We start from the raw sequence: 25,115 nt of genomic DNA, 5'->3' as shown, positions 1-25,115 counted from the left end.
GTCTTTTTGTCTCCTCAGGTTTTGTCGTCTTTGGTACCATCGTTGATTGGTTACCTCAGTGACAATGATGTCAATGACACTGCCCTTGGTGTGTTGGTTAATGTGGCTCAGGCAAGCCCTGCCTCTCTCGCTCCCTACCTGTCTACACTGAGAAATGTAGGTCAGAAGAACCCTTGGTTGTTGGGACACATCGCTAAGATCCATGGGACAGTGGGTCTGACTAGTGAGGCGGGTATTTATGTTTTCGTACATTAAAAGCTTGTTCTTATGTCAGAATGCTCTTAACATGACACCTTCATAATTATGACATGACATGAAGTTTTATGAATGTCTGTGGCAACTGTCATTAAGTGTCATTCGCTCAGTTATGACATTTTTAATGCAAATATGACATTGTTTGAGATGTCTTTGACATGACAACTTGACATTACTAAGACAACACAACCTGTCATAAACATGTCATAGCAGATTAAGTATCAAACTTAAGAAACCACCTAGCTTTATTGGTTAACATTACATTAAACTATCAGGTGATTGGTTTTGACATAGCCTGCCATGAAGCCATTATAACTTTTAATGACAAATTCAATTAGTACCACTGTATTTGAGGTCACGAAAAATATTCATGACACAGTTATAATGGCCTCATGACAGCCAATGTCAAAGGCAACCACATGACAGTTTAACTTAATTTTGTGATGTATTGATTTATGATGTGTTGGTTTGTCAAGATGTCATAACAAAGACATCTTAAACAATGTCATATTTGCATTCAAAATGTTATTATTGAGTGAAAGACACAAAATGCATAAACCATACTTCATATTCAAGACATGGTTATGAAGGTGTCATGTCAGTCTTATGCACACCCCTTCAAGTAAAGTGTTACCGATTCGTCTGACTGAGTGTTTGAAAACTATACAATCATGACACTGACCTGCTGTATCAAAAAGTATTTCATTTTTTGCCTCAGGGCATTAAAAATTCAGTAGTTTTAAATTTTCTTTTTATATAAACATGTATTTATTGAATTTTGACAATTAACAAGGATATACATTTTACATTTAACAAATAAATTTAACAAAGCGTTTAACTATAAAAGAAAAGAATCCACTCCCCCCCCCCCCCCCAAAAAAAAAAAAAAAACAACAAAAAAAAACAACGCACTGGATAACGACATTATATAATCATACATAGCTTAGGAAATACAGACAATTAGGTATATATGACCTTCAAGTTTCCAGAGTTTCCTCGGCCTCACAATTCTCCAAAAATGCAAGAAAGGGATTCCAGATCTCTTTAAATTTGGCTGATTTCTTTTTCATTGTGTATGTTAACTTTTTAAGGATAAGGCATGCTGATAATTCCTTCAGCCATCGACCAATAGAAGGGCTCTTGACATCTTTCCAACAGAGAGAGATCAAGCGTCTAGCTTGTACTAAACATAGGTCTGTGATTTTCCTCTCTTTGTGGTTTAACATACAGTCCTTTGGATACAAATTAAGAATACAAAGTGCAGGATCGTCAGGCACTAGTTTTAAGGTCATCTTAGAAATACATATTGTAACCTCATTCCAGAACTTTCGTATCTCAGGGCAGTCCCACAGACAATGAAACAAGGTGCCCTTTTCGACATTACATTTAACACAAATATCAGGAATTTAATTTTTCATTCAGCAATTTGTCGCTTAAAGAGCCATTCAGTAGTTCTTTAGCCATTAGCATTGTTGTTCTTTGTCTACTTTAAGTGCAGATGGCATTGCTCATCTCTGAGGTTTTTGTATACCACACTAATAGTTGGCTACATCATGGGATTTCATACCTTCTAGATGCCATGGACACACTGAAATCATGGGAGGGACCCCCATCTTGAAATTTAAAAGGCAGTTATATAAGTTTAAAGACCCATTTAATGTTAATTATTTGAATCAAATGATATTGTTTAAATATTTTGTTGGATTTGTATGTATTTATTTGAATCGATTTATTATTTGAATCATCTTGTGAATACCGTAGCAACATTTATTCTTGTTTTACCGTTGTCTCTGCTGGTAAAGCACAATAATTAAATGTAATTGTATATATTTTTTATTAAACAACACTACGCTACTAGTAACCTACAAAGGCCAATGAGTGGGACGATTCCCTCTGACAAGTCAGCATGGTGAAATACATTGAGATGAGTGACATGCACCATATAAAATTAAAAAACTAATAAATACTGTTCAGATGATTACTAATGAATGTACCTTTAAAAATATGCCTGCTCATGGCGTGAGACGCTGAACAAAAAGTCTATTGCATAGTTCCTTTATACATTCAGAATAAAGGAACAAGTCTTTGTGAATATCAATCAAGAAGCATATTCCAGTGCACGTTATCTTTAAGCCTTTGCACTAATAGCTTTTCTCTCTATCTTACCTTTAAAATGCACTGTTGCATATCACATACCACTAGTAGGACTTTTTCTTCTCACATAATAAAACCGTAATTACTGTGAAATTTATTGTTGAAAGCAGTGAATGAGTGGTGCTTTGATGTAGGGCTGTGCCATATCATACCGTCCACGATAATACCGGTATAAAATTTTACATGATAAAAAATTGTCATATCGCGATATTGATGATATGATGACGTATGGCGTATTTACGTTACTTAGCGCGTGCACAACAACACAGCAGCATGTAAGCCTCCGGATCAGATCAAGATTTAGTTCCTAAAAAGGGCGCTACTTCAATAGTATGGAAGTTGTTTGAGTACAAGAGGTCAGATCTCCAACAACACAATTATTTATTTATTTTTTTGTCAAATATGCATGAAAACTCGTTTCACCACTTCCCTACTAGCGTACATTTTGCATTCGCCTAATCTTCCTTCAGAGTTTCCGCAGTTCGGGTACAACAGTCAACACGATTAAACTCTTTCTAAGATGATTCAATGTTACTATTATTATATTTGTAAATAAAAGGTCTATGGTTTCGCATAACACAACTTTATCTTGCTGGACTTTATTGCTGTAACGTTAACTAAATCATCATGTTACTTTCTACCGGCCGGGTGTCTGTTAGAGCAAAACACTAGAGTCAGAGCACTGTTGTTCATCACGCGCACAGTAACTGAAATGTAAAACTGTTAAAAGAAATGACTCGATAAACGATTGCACAGCTAGATGCTGTATATTATACACGACGCTACGCATCAATATTTATTTACTTTGTGCTTTGAACTGTTCAGTGCGGAGTATTCGACGCGCTGCGCGTGCGCGCTGTGACTCCGTGTTGCTTCAAGCGCATCATTCAGCGCTCGGGATGCGCATAAGCGGTGTGCGATATATTGGAGCCTTTCATATCATAATACTTTTGCGCAATGAAAGATTATTAATAGCCTTTGTTCTGTCCTATCGATCATATGTTGCTGCCTCATTAAACAGCTGTGCTATACATTTTAAACATGCCTCAATTTTATAGTAGACTATGCTATATAATAATTAATCCTTTTGATTTGTTACCTTGTTTTTTTTTCATGAATGTACAATACAAAGAGCAATGTGTAAAGTTTTACCAGATTTAGTGTTACAATTGTCTCTTATTTATTCCCCACTAAATGTTCCAATTTTATACAATTATTGTAAATTAGGTATTGTATACCTCATTTGATGCTAATCCAAAAACTATGCAAGGCAACTGTTACATTTTGAAGGTTTGTTTGGATTGCCGCTGTTTGTTTAAATTTTTTGTACTTCAAAGTTTAGGTAAATTTTATTAGGTGACAATATTGTGCAGGCTTCTGAAGTTATTGTTAATATTGTTAATGTATTACTGTAGTTATTGTTAAAATAAAATGATAAGGAGTTATGTTATACTTTTTTTTTTTTTGCACTAATGCTGCTGCCAGCCAGCTGCAATCACCAATAAAACATTGTTTCATATATATTTTTTCTATATCGTGATAAATATCATTATCGCAAATATTCTTGAAATATCGTGATATAATTTTTAGGCTATATCGCCCACCCCTACTTTGATGTGTCTAATGTTGTTGCTTTAGGGTTGAATGTAGAAACTAGGGTTGAATGTTGAATGTAGAGGTGTTGAAGCACGCTGCTAAAATCTTTATTAGACATTAGACACTTCACGTTTCTCTTGAAATTGAAACAGCCATGCTGCACATTTTCTCCAGTTTTCCAATTTCAGAGCAGATCTGGGCAGGATTATGGTCATTGTTGTATGCGATGAAGAGTTAAGATGGATGAGGAACGCGAGTTGTATCACTCATCGGCCGTGTCTGTGTGTGCATGTACATGTGTGGATCTCCGGTTTCTTTGTGTTGGTATATTGGTACCCTGGACTGTTTGTTCCAGCATGTTTTGTATCATTATTAGAGGTATTCCATCATGTTAGGGAAATCAGAAGAGCGGACTTTGCTCTTTTTGGTCCATTGTTTTAGTACAAACACCCGTTTTCACTAGACTTCCTCTTTTATCTTTTTATTTTTATCTTTCTCTCTTTGATTCTGTCTGTTCTCCTCTCCCTCTAACGAAGAATGATTGACAGCTGATCTGACCAATCATACTTCGTCGTACGCCAATTTATCCGACAAAGCAGTCAGGAGAGATAGTAGATTAACATGGGAGGATTTGAACTTTAAAAACGGAATATACTGATGCCTTTCCACGTTTAAAGCAACATTCCTTCTTATGTTCATTCTTGTTTATTTGATGCTATACATGAACTAGAAGGAAGAGATGATTGGATCACGTGCAGCTTTAACTGATGCTCTTCAGCGATCTGTCACAACACATTAAAAAGCCACAAAACGGTATTTATTGTTTAAAATTGACCAAATTTGGTAAAAATGACCAAAAATAACCGAAACGATCGCTCATTTAAAAAAAAAACAAAAAAACAAAGTTTAAGTTTTATAAGCTCAAATGGTCGCCTTGCTCTGTTCTGTTATGCGTGTTCGTGACTCTCCTGTTTGAACTCGTTTGATGAACGAAGTCAGTCTTTTTTCGTGTCATTTGGTTCATTCAACGAACGAAATGAACGAGTTGACTCTGGAAAAGATTTGTTCATTTTGATGAACAAGTTTGAATAGGAGTCACGAATGCGCATCACAGAACAGAGCAAGGCAACCATTTGAGCTTATAAAATTTTAACTTTTTTTTTAAAATGAGTGATCGTTTCGCTTGATAAGACCCTTATTCATCGTCTGAAATCGTTTAAAGTCCTTTGAACAGTTTGCAGTTTGCACTGAAACTGTATTTTGGACATTGAACCATTTGGTTCCCACTGAAGTCCATTATATGGAGAAAAATCCTGGAATGTTTTCATCAAAAACCTTAAAGGGTTAGTTCACCCAAAAATGAAAATTAAGTCATTAATTACTCACCCACATGCTGTACCAACCCCGTAAGACCTTCGTTCATCTTCGGAACACAAATGAAGATATTTTTGATTAAATTTGAGAGCTGGATCACTCCTCCATAGGCTTCCTAAGGGACTAGCACTTGACGGCCCATAAAGTCATTAAAGAAAATGTTTAAATATTCCATGTGCCTACAGCGGCTCAATTATAAGTTTATCAAGCGACAAGAATACTTTTTATGCGAAAAAACCCCATAAATAACGACTAAATATTTGACTATTCCATTACTTCCTTGTGGGCCTTGAGACGAGAATCGAAGAGATTTCCAGAACGTATGCGCGAGAACTGAGATGGGGACGTTCTTCTTCGACTACTTTTTGTCAAAACGGCGCTATACTACGCACATGGCACCCGTTATCGTTAATATAACACGCGCTGTGATGGTTAGGTTTAGGTGTGGGGTAGGGTAGGGTAGTCTCATATTACGCGAAAGGATTTATGACGCCTTGGGTTCGTGTGAATATTAACGATAAAGGGTGCCATGTGCGTAGTATAGCGCCGTTTATGTGATGCTAAAGGATGAGAACGGGCTGGATATTTTGCTAAATAAAACTATCCTGTTAGAAGAATTGCGCGATAACTTTATTATTTATTTTCCCCTCTGTATCGTCTCAGTTAGCTTTTGTGAAGTTTCACGCATGCGCAATAAAGTGAATTTAGAAGTTTCTCATCCACACTGAAACGTCAGAAAACGCCTGAAAACGCTAGTGTGGACGGAGAGTGGATTAATGGATTAATGTGGACGTAGCCTTAGTAGAGATGTTGGTACAGCGTCAACTGAATGTGTTAAAAGGACCATCCAAATAAAGAGAAACCCATCAACGTTTTATGGTTCGTATACGTAGTATGATATAGTGAGAATATTGAGCTCATTCTCAAGGAGGAAAAAAAATACCCCACATTAATTCAGAGGCTAAAACTGAGCAAAAAAGCAGTTTGATCCAGTTTTTGATAATTATATGGCCAAAAAATATTGTATATGCAAAAAGTAAACCCAAGTTCTTTCAATCAGTAAGTGTCCATCTTGAGATCACCACTTTCAGCACCCTGGCATTGTGTTGGTGACTTTTGCCAACTCACATTTTCTTCAAAAACTGTAAAACGTACTTCATCTTCTTTAGTTCTACAACACTCCTCCATCCCCCAACTTTGTCTTATGCTTTTGTTCTTTATTCTGCAACTACAGTACTTGTTGGCAGTAATTTAGTCACTAATGGCTCCGCTCACTTTTTTTGTGCCATCCTCTCTTTCATGTTAATTGAGTAGAATGGAAGTGTTGACAAAGTTCTGGATGTGTCCGCATCACTAAGCTGTTCCAGAATTAAATCACTCAGGGTGCTTCTGAAATTAGTGAGGATGCTTTAGTAAAGTGCAGATGTAATGTGTAAGCAACGGCTCCACCATAACAAGAATAGCAATTTACAGTGAGACAATTAAGATTATTTACAAAAAAATATATATACGAAAATGTGAATATTTTTCTGTTAAACTATGAGTCTGAATTTACCTAGCTTAATGTGTCTCTATTTTGACATATTTTTTTGTCCTGTGCTGTGGTTATCATGATGTCAATCATTGTAATTTCGAGAATGAGTCCAGTATTAATATGTAAATGTCACTTCCAAAACTTTGCAGCGTATAATTGGCCGTATTTCCTCTTATTCTGTCCCTTCCTACTCGTGGTGGGCCACTGTCTTCCAGAGTTCAGCTCCAACCCCAATTATACAAACCTGATCCAGTTAATCAAGATTTTAGGCTTACTAGAATCTTCCAGGCAGGTGTGTTGAGTCAAGTTGGAGCTAAACTCTGCAGGACATCGGCCCTCCAAGACCGAGTTTGGACACCCCTGTCTTAGCCGCATGAAAAGCAAAACTTTTATTCAAATACTGAAAGAAAGCTTGCAAAGACCGTTCTCTTTATAGTTCCATTATAATCAATGAAATTGTCTACACTGCACGATGAATCTCTTACTTACATCGTGTCTACCCTTTGTGAATGAGAGGATTCGCAAGCATGCAGAACTTTGGCGTTTTGACCGGCGAGTGGATTCTGACTAAATTAAACACCTCTGATCGGTCATTGTGTTCAAGAGATATACAAACATGTCCGTGATTGGCTACGTTGCTCACCGCTGGGAAAACACGTTGTAAATAGAAACATTTGACGGAGCGCAAACACAAATACATCCAGAACGTTTTCCAAATCTGTTTCGTGTGTTTTCTGTTTCTGTTTTGATAATATAAATTCTGTTTTGTTAATATAATTTTATTACAGTATCAACTGAGGGTGCTCTTGCTCTTGGTCAAGGGCCCATATACCGGGCCTGGCATAGTTCATCCTTGTGATGAAGTTCCAAACCTGCTTGCGGTACCAAGACATAAGGAAACACATTTTAGCACTTCATCGCTAGTTCAGAGAGAGAGAGAGAGAGAGCGCTCTTGCATTCTTTCTTTCATTTTCTATCAGTTTGGTAAACCAATACAGTATACTGCAGCGTACTTGGCCGTTTCTCAATGTCGCCTAATGTGTTTGCTTTGGAGGTGGATCACGGTCGTCTGACCAGTTGTGATCAGGGCAGAGCTGAAGGAGGTTTACTTTCTTAGTGGACCTACTCGGAGGTCCCATATGCCCTCGCAGCAAAACAATCAAGGAAATATGGCACTTTTACTTCTTTGCAACCATGATGTAACTCTGAAAGTATGAAATAAACTTCCAAAAACAATCGTAAATCTTATTTTAGTACCGTCTAAATACCCATCAAAGCATTTATAAAACAGAATTTATATCCATCTTTGTATCGTTTCCTAGTTATGTCTATGTAAGGTTTACTGAACTGGCTTCATGTGGCAGGGTTCCCTGTGTTCAGTAAGAGTGACAGCGTTGGCTTGTTAAACATGGATAAGTGCCAAATTGCTGAATGCTGAAAAAGTTTATTCCTTTCATATTTGCGGAGGGGCAAGAAGGGGAGACAGCAGAAAAAAAAGGGGGGCTTACCATGCTTTTCGGTGAAAATCGTCACTGAAACATGAGCTACAGAGCAAAAGCACGTGCACACACACATGCTCAACCACCATAGAGGAGATCAGACCATTGTTGGATGCTAAATCTCAGATGATTGCCTAAGACTAGCCAAATTGCTCCTTTTACCCCTGCGTAACAACACATGCTGTGAATCTGCATTTCTCAAATTGTTCCTGCTCCTGGAAAAAAAAAAAAAAAAAAAAAAAAAAAAAAACAACATATAAATAATGATATTTTTTTCACATTACTTTGGGCTGTCTGGAAATGGGGAATTATTTTAATATCACAATACTTAAATATGCTTCATTTATTATGAATTTTTTCTTTTCCTTTCAGGGACCCAGACATTGCTTAATTTTTTTGTAAGATTCACCTAAACTCGAAATCTATTTTATGGTGGTCAGTGTGATATTGCTGATACCAGCACTGTATCATGTATAGATACAGTACTTATTGTAACAGGCATTGTGCACTTTATTTTTATTTTTTTGAATATTTTCCCCAATTTTTTTTTTTTTTTTAAGGATTAATTTAATCTGATTTCTTCCTGGCCCTCATTTTCATTTCCTTTTGGTAATGTGTGACACATCTTTTTAACCCACATGAGTAACAGAAAACGTGTAAGGATTGGCCCTGCGGCTACAAAATACATGTGTTGTTTTTTGAGGCAACACATAGTAAAATCCTAAACAAACTGTAGTGACCTGTTTAGCTGTTTATTTTTCAAAGTGTCGATTAATTGTAATGATGTAAACCATATAAAAAAATTATGATGCATATTTTGATGTAGGGTGAATTTTCAAAAAGTACTTTCAAAAAATTTTTTTTTTTTAATTTTCCTTAAAGTACAAGTACAAATGCAATATTTAAATATAAATATATAATAAATGTAATACAATAAATAATACATGATAAATATAATATAAAAAATATATTTTAAATTAGAGGGGAGAAAAATCTGGTTACATTACTGAATAATTAACATTGAAGAATGCTGTCAACAAATATAGTTATATAAATTTTAAGAAACTAAAATTAAATTTAAAATTTATTTGACTACCCAACATGCTGTGAAAATGCAGTAACAGGGTTGTAATTACGCAATAAATTGTAAAATTAGGTTTAATTAATTATTTAATTAAAAATTAGGGTAACACTTTGTTTTAAAATGTCCTTGTTACACGTTACATGTATTTATTAATAACTATAAATTGGGCATAATTATATGCAACTAACCATCAACCAAACCCTAATCCTACCCCTAACCTTAATGCAAGTCCATTACTCAGTAATTAAATGTATTACACTGTAACAATGACACCTCAAAATAAAGTGTAACCTAAATGAGTTGGGTATGGACAGTACTCTTAGTCCATGAATGGTATGTGTCTTATATAACAGGTACATTCTGATGGAATAATTGTCAACTTTGTTACAATGGTGTGTGTGTGTGTGTGTGTGTGTGTGTGTGTGTCATTCTCTTGGTTCTGTATGTGGTCCAACTTGCAAGCTTGGCTCTTCTTCATGCTCTCAGTATAATTCTTTTGGGATTTTTCCTAGAATTGAGAGATGTTTACCCCAGTCTGAAATCTGAATGATGAAACTTGGTTGCTATTCTGTGTGCGAACCACAGTGTGGGGCATCAAATGAATGTTTGTGAACAGTGCCTGATTTTGCCAGTGCCAGTAAATGGCACAATTGCCAGCTTTGATTTGGCTTTGCATGTTTTGCTCAACTGTGATATTTTTAACATCTGTTTACCTTCCAATGACTCAAGAACAAGTAGATTAATTTGCAACCATGACTCAGGCATAGACACCAAGAATGTTTTGTAGCGTGTTACTGCAACTTCCAAACACAGTTTGTTGGATAATTGTTTGGATTTTTTCCTTGAAGCTATTCAAACTGGAAAGTAGATTTAATGTTGCAGAACATCTTATAAAGGTGCTAGGTACCTAACCTAACTCCTAAACTTAACCTTAACCCATGTAGTTACCTTAAATAACACAGTTTTTCCTTAGGTAGATACACCGTAAGTATACTGTATTTAAGTGCAGTATACTGTAAAATAAAGTGCAACCAAAAAAGCAATGTGGATATTATACATAATATTTCAATAGAAGAAGGGAAGTATTACAAGTTTGGAATGACATAAGGATGGCATACATTATGACACTATAGAGGGTATGCGCGTGACGTCACCGTTGGCCGGAGTGCCTGCAGTTACTCACAGTAAGTGGCAAAAAGACTGAGCGGCTGTATTTGTTTTCACCCTGAATGCCGCGAAAAACAAACTTAACACATATAAAGTGGGAAAGAGCTTTGTGATTGACTGCACAATTAGATTAGACAAAAAAATCGGAGGTATATTTTTACAGACTGCTATAGAAAGAGGAGCAATTCACAGAAACAACTGGACTCCGGTCAGCGAAAGGTGGATTTGCAGTTATCATTTTGTGTCAATATTCTGAATTTAGGTGCAAAACCATATATATTTTTTATTGTTATATATATTAACAACTCATCAATTAAATATTTATCATTGCATATTTTGCATTATTGGATGTTTTTTTAATAAACACTGACCAAAAAAAAAACTATAAAGTTTTAGGGCAGGACAATTATGATGAAATATATGCCATATATAACACTGATATAAGTGATCACCCGGATTTAGACCTACCTATATTGTATTTCTATAAAGCGTTCACAGGCAAATTTGCTTTATGTTTAGGTCTACCATATACTTTTATTTCCCCGGTGTCGAAATCAGGCAAACATAAATGTCCGGCAACATGATTCCTGGCTGCATGTCAACTGGACCTTTAGTAAGTTGTAAGGAACACTATATTGAGTTCAACATTTAGTTTAAATTGATAAAATTGGTCATTTTAGTCACATTTTCGCTGTTCCCCCTATTAAATCCAGTCACGCAGCAGATCTTTTGCCACTCAGTCACGCTGAGGGGGGTTGTTCCGGCGGGAAAGTGACGTCAATGAATTCCCTCTATAAATTAAAACTATATGACATAAGGATGGCATACATTATGACACTATACCTTAAAACTATCTTTTTGAGATGGATGGTAAAACAGAATTGCTCCTGCCCCAGGTTGTTGTTCTAATTAGTTCAGTTTTGTTTTTAGCTGACTCTTAACTGAGTCAAACAGAGGAACAAATCAATCCCTGTAATTCACAATCTAAAAGCCTAAGTCTGGAAATTACAGAACAGTGCTGAGGCAGATCTCCTCGCCGTCCGTCCCTCACCCTTCCTTTCCTTAGAAAAGCATTGTTTCCTGTTGGTTTACAACAAAACTAGGTATGTTTACATCAAAGTCCTTTTCAAGCAAGTCATTTCACTTGCCATCATTGAGACGCCATCTCTTTGAAAGGGGAAACATCAAATTCACCAAAACTGTTCTCTAAGTTTGCAATACAATTTCATATTTGAAATCCCCAATGAAATCTGACAACAACTCTCCCATACATTTCGTTTATAAATGCTCGACTCGTGACAAAAAACTGCATTCAGGCTGGAGCAGCCAATGCACATGCGCAGTCTCAAGCACACGTCTCAGAACACTGACTGTTTCTATTGTAAAGAGAGCTTCTAACAGCAGCTGGAGTGATGCAATAACTTTATCAATTGGTGATTGGCTCTTTTATTTAGAAAACGGGACTTATTCCGCCATATTGCTTGTTGTACTTTCATAGTAATACGAGTGCAACATCTTTGTATGTCTAAAGTCTTTGGTTTACATGCACTGATTTTCGTCAGTAGGAATTAATCCAGTCCGATTTCAGATTCTGAAAGTACTGTTTATATCAACAGATAAACTAAACAATGCAATTTTATTGACATAATCATTTAAATAAGCATTTCTGAACAAAACTTCAAAAAGCCGCCATGATAATGTCACCGGAGCTACCGCGAGCATATTTTCGGAAGATCTTTTTTAGGAAATATTTAGTAAATGTTCAGTCTCCTCCACTGACCTGTTCGTAAGATGTTAGACGTATATTAACAAACACACAGTTGTGTGACATTAACTGTATGAAAACATCACAGCACTGAATGTGTATGTAGTATTCTTAAACGATTAAAATATTTAATCGCGATTAATTGCATTAACTTCATAGTTAACTCGTGATTAATTGCAATTAATCGCACATTTTTATCTATTCTAAATGTCTCTTGATTTATTTTTGTCCCATTACTTTTTTTCTTATTTTAATGCTCTTATTAACATGGAAAAGTGGATCGGCTTTCTTTGTGCAAATGTTTTTTTATTGAAAACAACATTGGCATATAATGTTACTGTGTTCAAATTCACACTAGAATTCTCACTTGGAGCAAATAATCTTTCACACAATGTAACACTGTCCAAAAATAAAAGGGTGAAAGAAATACTGCCGAGGTCCTGATATTGACGAGGGGGCGGAGAATTCGCATCAGCTGTGTGTGTGTGTGCGGTATTTCAGACTGGACGTGCTGCGATGATGATAGCTCAATTCACAACGACAAGACACACAGATCACTTTGGTCTTGTCAATGGAACCGTTTGGCAACTTTTTAAAAGTAAAAAAATCTTATTGGTGTCCTTTTCGGCGTCTCGTGCTCGTCATCCACTCAAAACGCAATGTTAACGAACTGTTTGGCCAGCTCACGAGCCCAAACGAGTGTGTGCGGCGTGCTTGTTGTTTTGTTTACGGTCTAGCTAGATCCGCTTGCGCTTTGGTCGACGAAGCAACAAAACGTCCTCGCGCGAAGCAAGCCATTGAAACGAATGGGTTTCATAGCGCAGCGCGTGCATGCCGCGTCCTGTTGCAAAAGCATGTGAAAGAAAACTACAAAGTTTGCGAGACCAAAAAGACCGTTAATTGTGCAATAAAAATATTGACGCCGTTAAAATGGGCTTGCGTTAATGCCTTTAATACTGCATTTAACTACTTTTTATTTTTACTAGGGCTGTGCAAAAGTTAATTACGATTAATCGCATCCAAAATAAAAGTCTCTGTTTACATAATATATTTGTGTGTGCTGTATATAATTATTTTGTATATATAAATACACACACATGCATGTATATATTTAAGAAAATATGTTATTCAAATATAAAATATTTATATTTATATAATATAGATTATGTATTTATAAATATATACAGAATTTAACCGCAAATAATTCTTAAATATATACATGCATGCATAGGTATTTATATATACAAAATAATTATATACAGCACACACAAATATATTATGTAAACACAGACTTTTATTTTGGATGCGATTAATCGCAATTAACTTTTGCACAGCCCTAATTTTTACTAACATTTTTTTCAGCTGTGATCAGATGATTTTAGATCTACAGAACTCATTTCAATTTTCAATCAAAATTACATTCGGAACCATTAAGGCTTTTTAATCTGATGCATGTCTTCCATAAATATGATGCTCAAGTTAAAAGAAGTTCGACTTTTAAAAAACGCCTCTCTGGACTAGAGCCCGACCGATAAAGGATTTTGAAGGCCGATACGATACAAATATTAAAAAAAAAATTAAAGTTTTAAAATCCGATATTCCGATATATCGGCCGATATTTTTATTTTTTTTATTTCAGAAACGCTCAACAAAGCATTAACAGATTTCCCTAACATTAGTTATTTGTAGTTATGTATGAGTTTTAACTAAAATAATATGATAATGCTTTTTAAAAAGAAACTTGTTTCTTGTATTGTCACAACAGAACAGACTGATGATAGTGGCATTAGCTAGCTTTATGGTTAGCTATGATGAGCCATAATTTAGCAATGGATTATGTCATACTGCAAATTGTAAAACATACATTTTCAATATAACAGGCCAAAGAGAGATGGTACCGCTCATTGCTATAACTGTCACGCACTATTAAAGAAATACTTCGGTCACATTGTCAAAAGTTAAAAGGACAGTCAATCAACTACACTGTAACAACGTAACGTAACTATTACTAGCTAATTCCGCTTCACTCTTCACTTTGTCATGCTTATTTGAGTTAAGAGAACTGATGGGGAGGTACTTTTAATTGTTATTCAAGCAATGTATGTATCGCGACCAACAACGGTGCCGGAACTGTTGCCAACAGGAACGGTGTAGAGTGCCCTCTGGTGGACAAACTCCAACTCCAACACTCATGACATGGTTCAAGCGTGTTTCGTCCGTTTTTATTTTATTTTTGAAATATTCATTTATCGGCCATTATAACTGCCGATACCAATAGTTTGGAAAATGGTACTTTCAGACGCAGCATGCATGCTGTATTTGTGTACGTGAACTCAATAGGTTTCAGAACATTGCCATTAGTTCTGTTTTGTTCAAATTTCAGTCCTGTTAAATTTAAAAGAGTGTGAGGTATTTTCACATGAAATTTGGCTAATAGCTTTAGCACAATAATTTTGGATGAAAGTGATCTCATTAGGCCAAACATAAATTTGTGGTGGTGGTAAGCCGAGATTACAGTAAAATGAAGTGTGTTCCGATGTCTACGGGACAGAGTTTGGCTGGCCAAGGCTTTTCTTGGCACTCTTGACTTGATCTCTCTGGTCCAAAGCTCGTATCAGATTTAAACACAACCAGATGTTTACGTATGCACTCAACCTGTAAAATTCACGAGCGTATGCCAAAAATCGGAATCCCTAATTCTGTTTGAATATGAAACTGCACCTCATCATTTACTTCCTTTTTATTGTTACAGGCTACATCTTGTCTGTCTGTGATTTCTCTGTCCTAATACTCTGACTGTACTGTTAAAATTGTACCTTCCGTGTTTTGAGTTTAGGATACTAGAAGGATGTTTAAAGGACCTTTAAGATATTGTAAAGAATGACCAAGAATATATTTTTTGAAGATGTGTCTCTAAGGCTTCGATCAGACAGCAGGCAAATGTGGCCCAGGTATGATATTTGTTTTGCCATGACAGTGTGAACGGCACAAACCACATGAAATCTGATCTTTTAGGGCCACTTCCATATGTCCACTTACTAAATCTGTTACAGGTCAGATATTTTCCAATGCGACCTCAGTCTGAACGGTCATATCAGAATTCATGCGACTTTTACACTCACCTAAAGGATTATTAGCAACACCTGTTCAATTTCTCATTAATGCAATTATCTTATCAACCAATCACATTGGTTGTTGGATTCAATGCATTTAGGGGTGTGATCCTGGTCAAGACAATCTCCTGAACTCCAAACTGAATGTCAGAATGGGAAAGAAAGGTGATTTAAGCAATTTAAGCGTAAATGCCTTGTTGATGATAGAGGTCAGAGGAGAATGGGCCGACTGATTCAAGCTGATAGAAGAGCAACTTTGACTGAAATAACCACTCGTTACAACCGAGGTATGCAGCAAAGCATTTGTGAAGCCACAACACTCACAAACTTGAGATGGATGGGCTACAACAGCAGAAGACCCCACCGGGTACCACTCATCTCCACTACAAATAGGAAAAAGAGGCTACAATTTGCAAGAGCTCACCAAAATTGGACAGTTGAAGACTGGAAAAATGTTGCCTGGTCTGATGAGTCTCGATTTCTGTTGAGACATTCAGATGGTAGAGTCTCAATTTGGCGTAAACAGAGTAAGAACGTGGATCCATCATGCCTTGTTACCACTGTGCAGGCTGGTGGTGGTGGTGTAATGGTGTGGGGGATGTTTTCTTGGCACACTTTAGGCCTCTTAGTGCCAATTGGGCATTTTTTAAATGCCACAGCCTACCTGAGCATTGTTTCTGACCATGTCCATCCCTTTATGGCCAACATGTACCCATTCTCTGATGTCTACTTCCAGCAGAATGATGCACCAAGCCACAAAGCTCGAATCATTTCAAATTGGTTTCTTGAACATGTCAATGAGTTCACTATACTAAAATGGCCCCCACAGTCACCAGATCTCAACCCAATAGAGCATCTTTGGGATGCGGTGGAATGGGTGCCATGGATGTGCATTCCAGAAATCTCCATCAACTGCAAGATGCTATCCTATCAATATGGGCCAACATTTCTAAAGAATGTTTTCAGCTCCTTGATGAATCAATGCCTCGTAGAATTAAGGCAGTTCTGAAGGCGAAAGGGGGTCAAACAGTATTAGTATGGTGATCCTAATAATCCTTTAGTTGAGTGTATGCCCCTTTTATTTCACTTTATGCAGTTTTACTTTAATGTTCTCTGTGTTTACTTCCATATGACAGCGTGCTGCGTGATGTCCTTTAGTCATTCTTTTGCGCTTGTGGGTCAGTCCAGGACCATGATCTGTTCGCACTGGAATCTGATATTGGCCACATTTAAAACAACAATGTTAACAGCTATACAAAACAAATCGAATCTAAGCAATAAATGGCTCGCAGTGTGAACATAGCCTATAAATTCTATGTAAATGTCCCTTTTGCTTGTAAAATGAATAACAACGAATAAATTAATTAAAGGAAAATTGTACTTCTGATTAAATGACCACAACACACCATTAAAACAGCACTGTTTTATTGTGGAGAGCTCATACACTTAAGAACGAAAAAAAAAAAGAACAATCAACACCTAATGTTTTTCCGGTTACACTGATTTTGTTTAGCATGTAAACACGTTAGCTTATTCAGTGTGCACATCTGACTACATAACAATTTTGGCATTCTGACATAGAGTTAGACAGCCACTATCACACACCAGCTGGCCAACTTGCGTCATACTGATAATTATTTAAGTGACTCTAGAGCAAGCATATAGGCGTGCTTTGGTTTTCCGTTCATATAGCAGCCAACATGAATAATAAATAATTACCACTGTCTTACCTAATTCAGCAAAATCCAACTCTCGAACCTGACATCATACAGTACGGTCATATACTGTAGTCACCACCCCCAAAGCAGCAGCTTGAAATGTTTTTAGATGTTAGGATATTATCTTTTGGAGATAATTGTGCAGGGGAATTGTTTGGTTGATGTTTCGTCTGGTTTTATTTTGACCAAGTCAAGAGTTGATTGAGATTGACACACAAGTCAATGAATTCATGTTCATGTTTCATGTCTTTTATTTTGAAGTTTTGTTCCTGGTTTCTTGTCATGTGACCTTGCCCTCATGTGATCATGTCGGATTGGTTCCCTTGTTTCATGATCTTATTGGTTCTTTGTTGAAGGTCTAGCTTTCTATAACAAAGTCCCCTGAAGGCGCGTATAAAGATCCCATGTGCAGTTTTATTTAAATCCTATTGTGAACGGATACAAAATGAACAAATCCTGCGTTCAAGTCCTCCTGGGAAGTTCGTACGTACGAGGTGGGAAATCGTGTTTACGACGTGAGGTGCGCTCAAGTCAGTTTCGTCTGAGCAAAATGGCGGTGTACCTTCTTTTAATGAATCACACGAAAATATAGCAAGGTTTGTTAACTCTGCTAATAAAAAAAATGAAGAACAAAGAATCTGAATCAGGTGTGTTTTTCTTTTTTTATCTTTTTTATTCCTTTTTATTTTTATCTAATTTTTATATTGATGATAAATGATATCATATTTTGTGCAGAGAGCTTGCTTTATAAATAAAAAAGCCTTACAATGTCAATGAGTAAACATTGAAATTCAATTAAAATTTACTGTCAACAGACGTTGAATGAATGTTTCTGACTGACACGCCCCCAACTCGTACAGATCGGGGCTTAAAGAAAATCCCGAGCTCCCCACTGGTATTTACGACAGTGTGGTGGCGTTCAAGTGCGTTCAACTCGTAATTACGATCTGTACGAGATGACTTGAACGCAGCAGAAGACTTGGCTTTACTTGTTAAACTAAACTTGAACATGAAACATAAAACTCACCAACAGAGGTTACAGGGAACAAAGCTAGTCAAGAGACAATGGAAACATATACGGTGCCTGAGGTGGCTGAGAGAGCTCAACGCACAGCCGGGTCCGTCACTTATTTGGGTCCCCTGGAAACATTTCCGCTGTGGTCTGTGCTGTTTTGCAGCACGTTTCTGTATTTTGTTGTGTTGTGAACTTTTGCAGAGAGTTTCAGTATTTCGTTGTGTTGTGAGTAGTTGGAGCACACGTATGTTGTAAAATGTTTTCTTAATTTCGGGTGTTTTTTTTATTTGCATGTGTTTTTTTCAGTTGCAACGTGTTGAGCTCTCTTGGCCACCGTACATTAGGGCTATTTATACACAAAGACTAAACAACAAGAAACACCTGAACCCAGTGAAACAATAAAAACATGAGACACATAAGACTAGGGTTTAAGACAATGCATGATTACATGAGGCCAAGGAAGTCACATGACAAGAAACCAGGAACAAAACTTCAAAATAAAAGACATGAAACTTAACATGACACAGGCGTAGCGAATCTATATTAAACTTAACTTAGCATTAAACTTAGCTGCGTAACTTTATTAAACAAAACAAAAGAGAGAGAAATAAACAAAATATATATAAATAAATGAAACCGTGTGCACAATACACAACCAACACCAGACAATGAACAGACAGAACTGGGGGCAATACATACAAAGCAAACTAATAAACTAAACAGGGAACAGGTGAATGAAATCAATGAAACAATAAGTAACCAGGACAACAAATGAAAGCATGCTTAGTAATAAGACAATGGAAAGGGAACACAGGAAATAATGAGAAACAAACTTAAAGTCCACGAAAAGTAAATAAAAAAAATAAAACTGAACGTGACGATAATAGTATCTCAGTGATACTAAAAAAAACACTGTTATTTATTTATTTATTTATTTATTAATTCATTTTTGGTTGCCCAATCTTTATCTGTTGTCACATTCAGTACAGAATTAATTCCGAATTTGTTGTACTTGTTCATGCCCAATGAGCTAAGAAATCATTTCTTTTCCCATGGCACTGTACATTAAGAGCATTCTATTACAGATCCAGATGTTCAAAAACTGTTAATGGATCAAAACATCATTTTCAACATCAACAACAATGATTTGTTTACCCTGTGTAATGGACAAACTGTTTTTCAAACTGACAAGACCCCCAGTTCTGTCATAATGGACCTAGATCAGTCTGTATATTAATACCAGAAGCTGTTTTTGACTTTTTACATCCTGATTCTGACAAAGTTGCACTACATCATTATATACAAATCTTATGTTTTCAAATGGGAATTCAATTGCTGATGCCAATAGGAAAATGTATTGTCTCCCCCTTTCAGTTTGATTTAGTTTTTGCTTTGAGTCACCACTCTGACTGGGAAACATGTTTTGAATCAGATCCACATATTAGTTTAAAATAGGATGAAAAATAGTGTTTAGATGCATTCAGGCACAGCCAGATTCACACCCATTGTGCAACACGTAATGTAGTCCCTGTTGTGTACGTTTGTTAAAAATCCATCATGATGTGATTTTACTCTATTTCTGGACCTTACTTGATATTTTACAGTATTATTTATTGTGCTACATGTCCAGTATTGTAGCCAACCATTTTGTTACAGTTTTCTTGTTTTACATACAACTTTTAAATTAAAAAGATCTGTTGTTTATCTCAAATGTGCAATGGTGAAACACTTTTGAGGTACCTGGTAATAATTCAGTACTCACTGCGCAATGTGATGTCGGAGTGACGTCTTTTATATGTAATTTTTGGACGTCCAATCCAATTTCGGTCCTCTGAAGGGGTTGTTTTGTAACACTTGGCAGCGTCTTTTTTCGACGTCTATTGCACGTTTAATGTTGACATCCGTGGGACCAAATGTGGTCGTTTGTGGACGTCTTTTCAACATCAAATTTAGACTAATTTTAGAAGTCGTTTTTATAACTTCTATAACTGTAGTCCCATGTTTCAAAAGGGATTTATGTATTCATTCACATGCATTTTATGGATTTATACTAGTGCTGTCAAACAATTAAAATATTTAATCCCGATTAATCGCATTAATGTCATAGTTAACTCGCGATTAATCGCAATTAATCACACATTTTTATCCATCCTAAATGTCTCTTGATTTATTTTTGTCCCATTATTTTTCCTCATTTTAATGCTCTTATCAACATGGAAAAGTGGATCGGCTCGCTTTGTAAAAATGCTTTTTATCGACAACAACATTGGCATTCTGTGTTCAATTTCACACTAACATTCTCACTTGGAGCAAATAATCTCTCACACAGTGTAACACTGTCCGTCAATAAAAGGGTGAAAGAAACACTGACTAGGTCCTGATATTGACGAGGGGGCGGAGAATAGAGTGCCGAAGTTACGACGTCACTCTGTAGGCCAAAACGCGGAAGTGAGTTAGCATTTTAGCATTACGGTTCCCTCGCTCTAAAGCCTATGGGATTTTTGAATGGGTTTTTGCTAAATCGCCTGAAATGAGGTCTGTGGTGAATAGAGCCTCTAAATATTTTCACGTTTTGATCTATGACATAGAACACACCAGTTATAACCTGCTTGTGGTTTTTTAAACTTTATTGTGTCTGATTGTGTTTTTTTAAATCTTTATATAGGCTTCAAAATGTATCAATTTTGGATTAAATTGTAAAAATTATCTCGCTAGACAAAACGTGTAAGGGTCACAACCCCTTTGTTAAACACAGATCTTATTTTTTGCGATTTTCCAAAAGTCTATGGGGAAAATGCATTGCTTTTCGACCGAAGGAACCCATTCGCCGCTATCTTCCGAGTTGTCCTACAAAGTGACGTCATCACTTCGGCACTCTATTCGCATCAGCTATGTGTGTGTGTGTGCTTGGCCATCATCAAGCGGTATTTCAGACTGGACGTGCTGCGATGATGATAGCTCAATTCACAACGACAAAACACAGAGATCAATTTGGTCTTGTCAATGGAACCATTTGGCAACTTTTTAAAAGTAAACTTCCCATTCAGAATCTTATTGGTATCCATTTTGGCGTCTCGCGCTCGTCATCCACTCAAAATGTAACGTTAACCAACTATTTGGTCGGCTCGCTAGCCCAAGACTGTTAATCGCACAATAAAAAATTAACGCCGTTAAAATGGGTTTGCGTTAATAACGCGTTTAACTGACAGCCCTAATTTATACATTTATGACGCTTTTATCCAAAGTAACTTGCATTGTATTACACATTTACATTCCTATCATTTCTTGCTTTCCCTGTTCCACGTCAACATGACGTTCAAGTTGGGGCAAGTTTGAATGTCCAAATAGTGGACCTAGCTTGGACGTCAAATAGATGTCCAGAATTGGACATGGACCGACGGACCCAATATAGACATGATCTGCACATCTATCCGACGTCATTTTACTATAGTACTTTTTTGAAATGGTTAAAAAAATCTGTTACAGTATCTTACTTGCTGTATATCATCAATAAGAGATCAACATCAGCAACAATAGGATAACAGCTTAGTAGTTAATGTCCATAGTTAATAATGAATAATCCTTCAGAAATCATTATAATATGCTGATTTTGTGCTCAATAATTCTTTTTTTACTATTCTTCTACACTGTTTGCCACTCAACTTGTATTTTTGATTTAAAATTACAATACATTTTATATGTACTTCTCATGTGCAGGTCCAGGCCCGCGGGGCGCTGCAGTATCTGGTGTCTCTGTTAGCGAGTACCGAGCACAGCGCCCATCACACACTACTGCTGGAAATCCGCTGCCTGACCGATCGCTACACCTCCATCCTGGGCGGCGCAGGAAAAGACATCTACCGCATGAGCAACAGTTTCACCGCCATCGCTCGACTGCTAGGACGCAAGCTGGAGGCTGATAGTACACTGAACAGGTACACACACACACACACACATGGTTTGATTTCCTGAATAGCCTTGACATGTTCCAGAATTCGTTTTATTGCTGTAATTGACATTTTATTATGATGGAGTAACTTCGGTTTAAAAGCTCCTTAATCCACTGACCTTTGTCTGCTTGTCAACACTCGCCATTGCAAAATTCTTCATATAATCAGCGTTTTGGCAGTTTCATTGCTAGAAGAACGATGAGGTAAAGAGTTATACTTCAGATTGAAGCATTTTGTCCATTTCTCTTTTTCATTTGTGCTCCCTTGAGTAAAAATTAGCTGTGAATGATTAATGACCAGAAAGATACATTTACAGAATGAAATATGGGATAAAGGTATTTTGTAAATAAAATTACTCGACTTTTTCTCATCTTTCTCCCTGTGTTCTTGCTTATCTACTTTTTGAAAGGATTTTAAAATCTTAAATTATCTAAAAATTACAACCAGAACTATGGAAGTAGTATTGCATGTGTGTCTTTCTGGTCTAGTTTAAATGATTATACCTACCTATCAATTTCAGTGGACAGGTTTGGAATGAATTATGATTATTACATGGCTCTCTGGGATGCTTGATTCTGATTGTTCAATGACGTTAGTCTGATATTTTTGTTTGATGACACTAAACTTCATTCACTCAGGGTTTGGACTACATTAAAATGAAAAATTAAATCTAGCAAGAAAAGTCAATAAGAGGTCTCTTTAGATTCTGACTCAAACACACTCAGTTGTGGCTTGTTTATCAGACTGAGCTGTGTTAAATTTTTTATTTACATTTTTTAAGGGCTATATTTCTAAGTAAGCTCTTTCTGAGATTGTTTGTGTACATTTTTTGCTGTATGTATAAAATACCAGGATGATGTGCATTTTTGTTCCAGTAGAGTATGCTGTATCCCCTGTCACACAGAGCATTGATCCAATTAAAATTGGCATAATAATAATAATAATAATACATTTTATTTATTTGGCGCCTTTCTGGACACTCAAGGTCGCCTTACAAAAAATACAATAAAACAAACTATAGTAAAAACTTGCATAAAAACATGTTAAAATACATCATACATAAATCATAAAAAGCATCATAAATAGTATCATACATACGTGATCACAATGAGTAGGCTTGTTTAAACAGATGAGTTTTGAGTGTGGATTTAAAGTGTTTGATAGAATTGAAGTTGCGGAGGTCAGTAGAGTGTTCCAGAGCTGGGGAGCTGAGCAACTGAAAGCCCTACTCCCCATAGTCATGAGGCGGGCGAGCGGGATAGTGAGATGGAGAGAGGAATAGGAACGAAAAGAGCGGGCTGGTTTGGCAATATGAATGAGATCAGTAAAATATGAGGGGGCTAGGTTATGGATGGCTTTGAATGTGAAGAGCAAGATTTTATATTGGATACGATATGAAATAGGAAGCCAGTGAAGCTGTTGAAGAACAGGGGTGATGTGCTTTATGGATGGTGTGTGAGTAATGATGCGTGCAGCAGAATTCTGAACAAGTTGGAGTTTACGGAGGGTTTTTTGTGGGAGACCATACAGGAGAGAATTATTAATCGATTAATCAATAATCGATTCGGGAAGTGACAAGGCTATGCACAAGAACAGCAGTGGATAGAGGAGTGAGAGAAGGACGAAGACGATGAATGTTTCTGAGATGATAATAGGCTGAATGAGTGATATCATTGATATGTGCATTGAAGCTGAGGGTGCTGTCTAGGATGACACCCAGACTCTTTACCTGAGAGGATGGGGAGATGGAGGAGCCGTCAATGAGGATTGAAAAATTCTTTACTTTACTTAAGGTGGATTTAGTGCCAGTGAGTAGAAATTCAGTTTTATTGCTATTCAGTTTGAGAAAGTTTGACGTGAACCAGGACTTTATTTCATGAAGGCAGTCGGTTAGGGAGGAAGGTGGAAGTATGCTGTTGGGTTTACTGGAGATGTAGAGCTGGGTGTCATCCGCATAGCAATGAAATGGATGTTGTGTTTCCTAAAGATGTGACCAAGGGGCAGAAGATAGATCAAAAAAAGCATGGGGCCAAGAACAGAACCCTGTGGTACACCAGATGTGACACGGACGGGATGAGAGATGAAGGACTTTAATTGAGTAAACTGGGAGCGGTCTGAAAGGTAAGAGCGGAACCAGGCGTGTGGAGTACCAGTGATGCCAATGGAAGAAAGTCTGTCAAGAAGGATAGAGTGTGAGATGGTGTCAAAGGCTGCACTGAGATCAAGCAGGAGGAGGATGGTCAGTGAACCGGAGTCAGCCGAAAGGAGGAGATCATTGGTAATTTTGAGAAGGGCTGTTTCGGTACTATGAAGAGGGCGAAAGCCAGATTGAAAAAGTTCATAAAAAATATTGGAAGAGAGGTGGGTATGAAGCTGAGCATCAACAGTTTTTTCAAGAAGCTTGGAGATGTATGGAAGGTTCGAAATGGGGCGAAAGTTATTAAGGTCAGTTGGATCAGAACCAAATTTCTTAAGTATGGGAGTGACAGCCGCAGTTTTCAGAGAGGGGGGTACAGTGCCAGAGCTGAGGGGGGCATGAATAATATTAGTAATGAGAGGAGATAGAGCAGGAATGGAAGCTTTAACAAGAGAAGAAGGGGGAGGGTCTAGTTGACAGGATGAGGTATTTGTATTCTGAATGAGAATAGAAATCTGATTTACAGAGGGAATGGTAAATGTTGATAATGAATGAACTGAATTAAATAATGGTAAAATGGGTGGAAGTAGGACTGAGGGATGGAGTTGCTGGTGAATGTGTTGGATTTTTTGGGTGAAAAAAGATGCCAGTTTATTACAAAAGTCAGAGGAGTAGAGATGGTATGAAAGTGAATCAGGTGGGTTTGTAATGTTGGAAAAAATGGAGAATAGAGCCTTTGAATTACCTTCATTGG

The 25,115-nt window shown here is 36.8% G+C and overlaps 1 protein-coding gene across 1 annotated transcript in view; it reads left to right on the top strand.

Annotated features, from left to right (window-relative positions):
- The window catches only part of veph1 (ventricular zone expressed PH domain-containing 1), a 118,511-nt gene that overhangs the window by 51,883 nt on the left and 41,513 nt on the right, over positions 1 to 25,115 (top strand). The window contains exons 6-7 of the mRNA XM_089135359.1: positions 19 to 228; positions 21,992 to 22,209. Of these exons, the coding sequence (XP_088991485.1) occupies positions 19 to 228; positions 21,992 to 22,209 (428 nt within the window). The remainder of the gene's footprint in view (positions 1 to 18; positions 229 to 21,991; positions 22,210 to 25,115) is intronic.

Source organism: Pimephales promelas, chromosome 10, assembly GCF_988280905.1.
Source record: "Pimephales promelas chromosome 10, fPimPro1.hap1.1, whole genome shotgun sequence".
NCBI lineage: Eukaryota > Metazoa > Chordata > Actinopteri > Cypriniformes > Leuciscidae > Pimephales > Pimephales promelas.
Note: the sequence above shows the minus strand (reverse complement) of the source record. Positions and strands in the feature narration are given on the sequence as shown.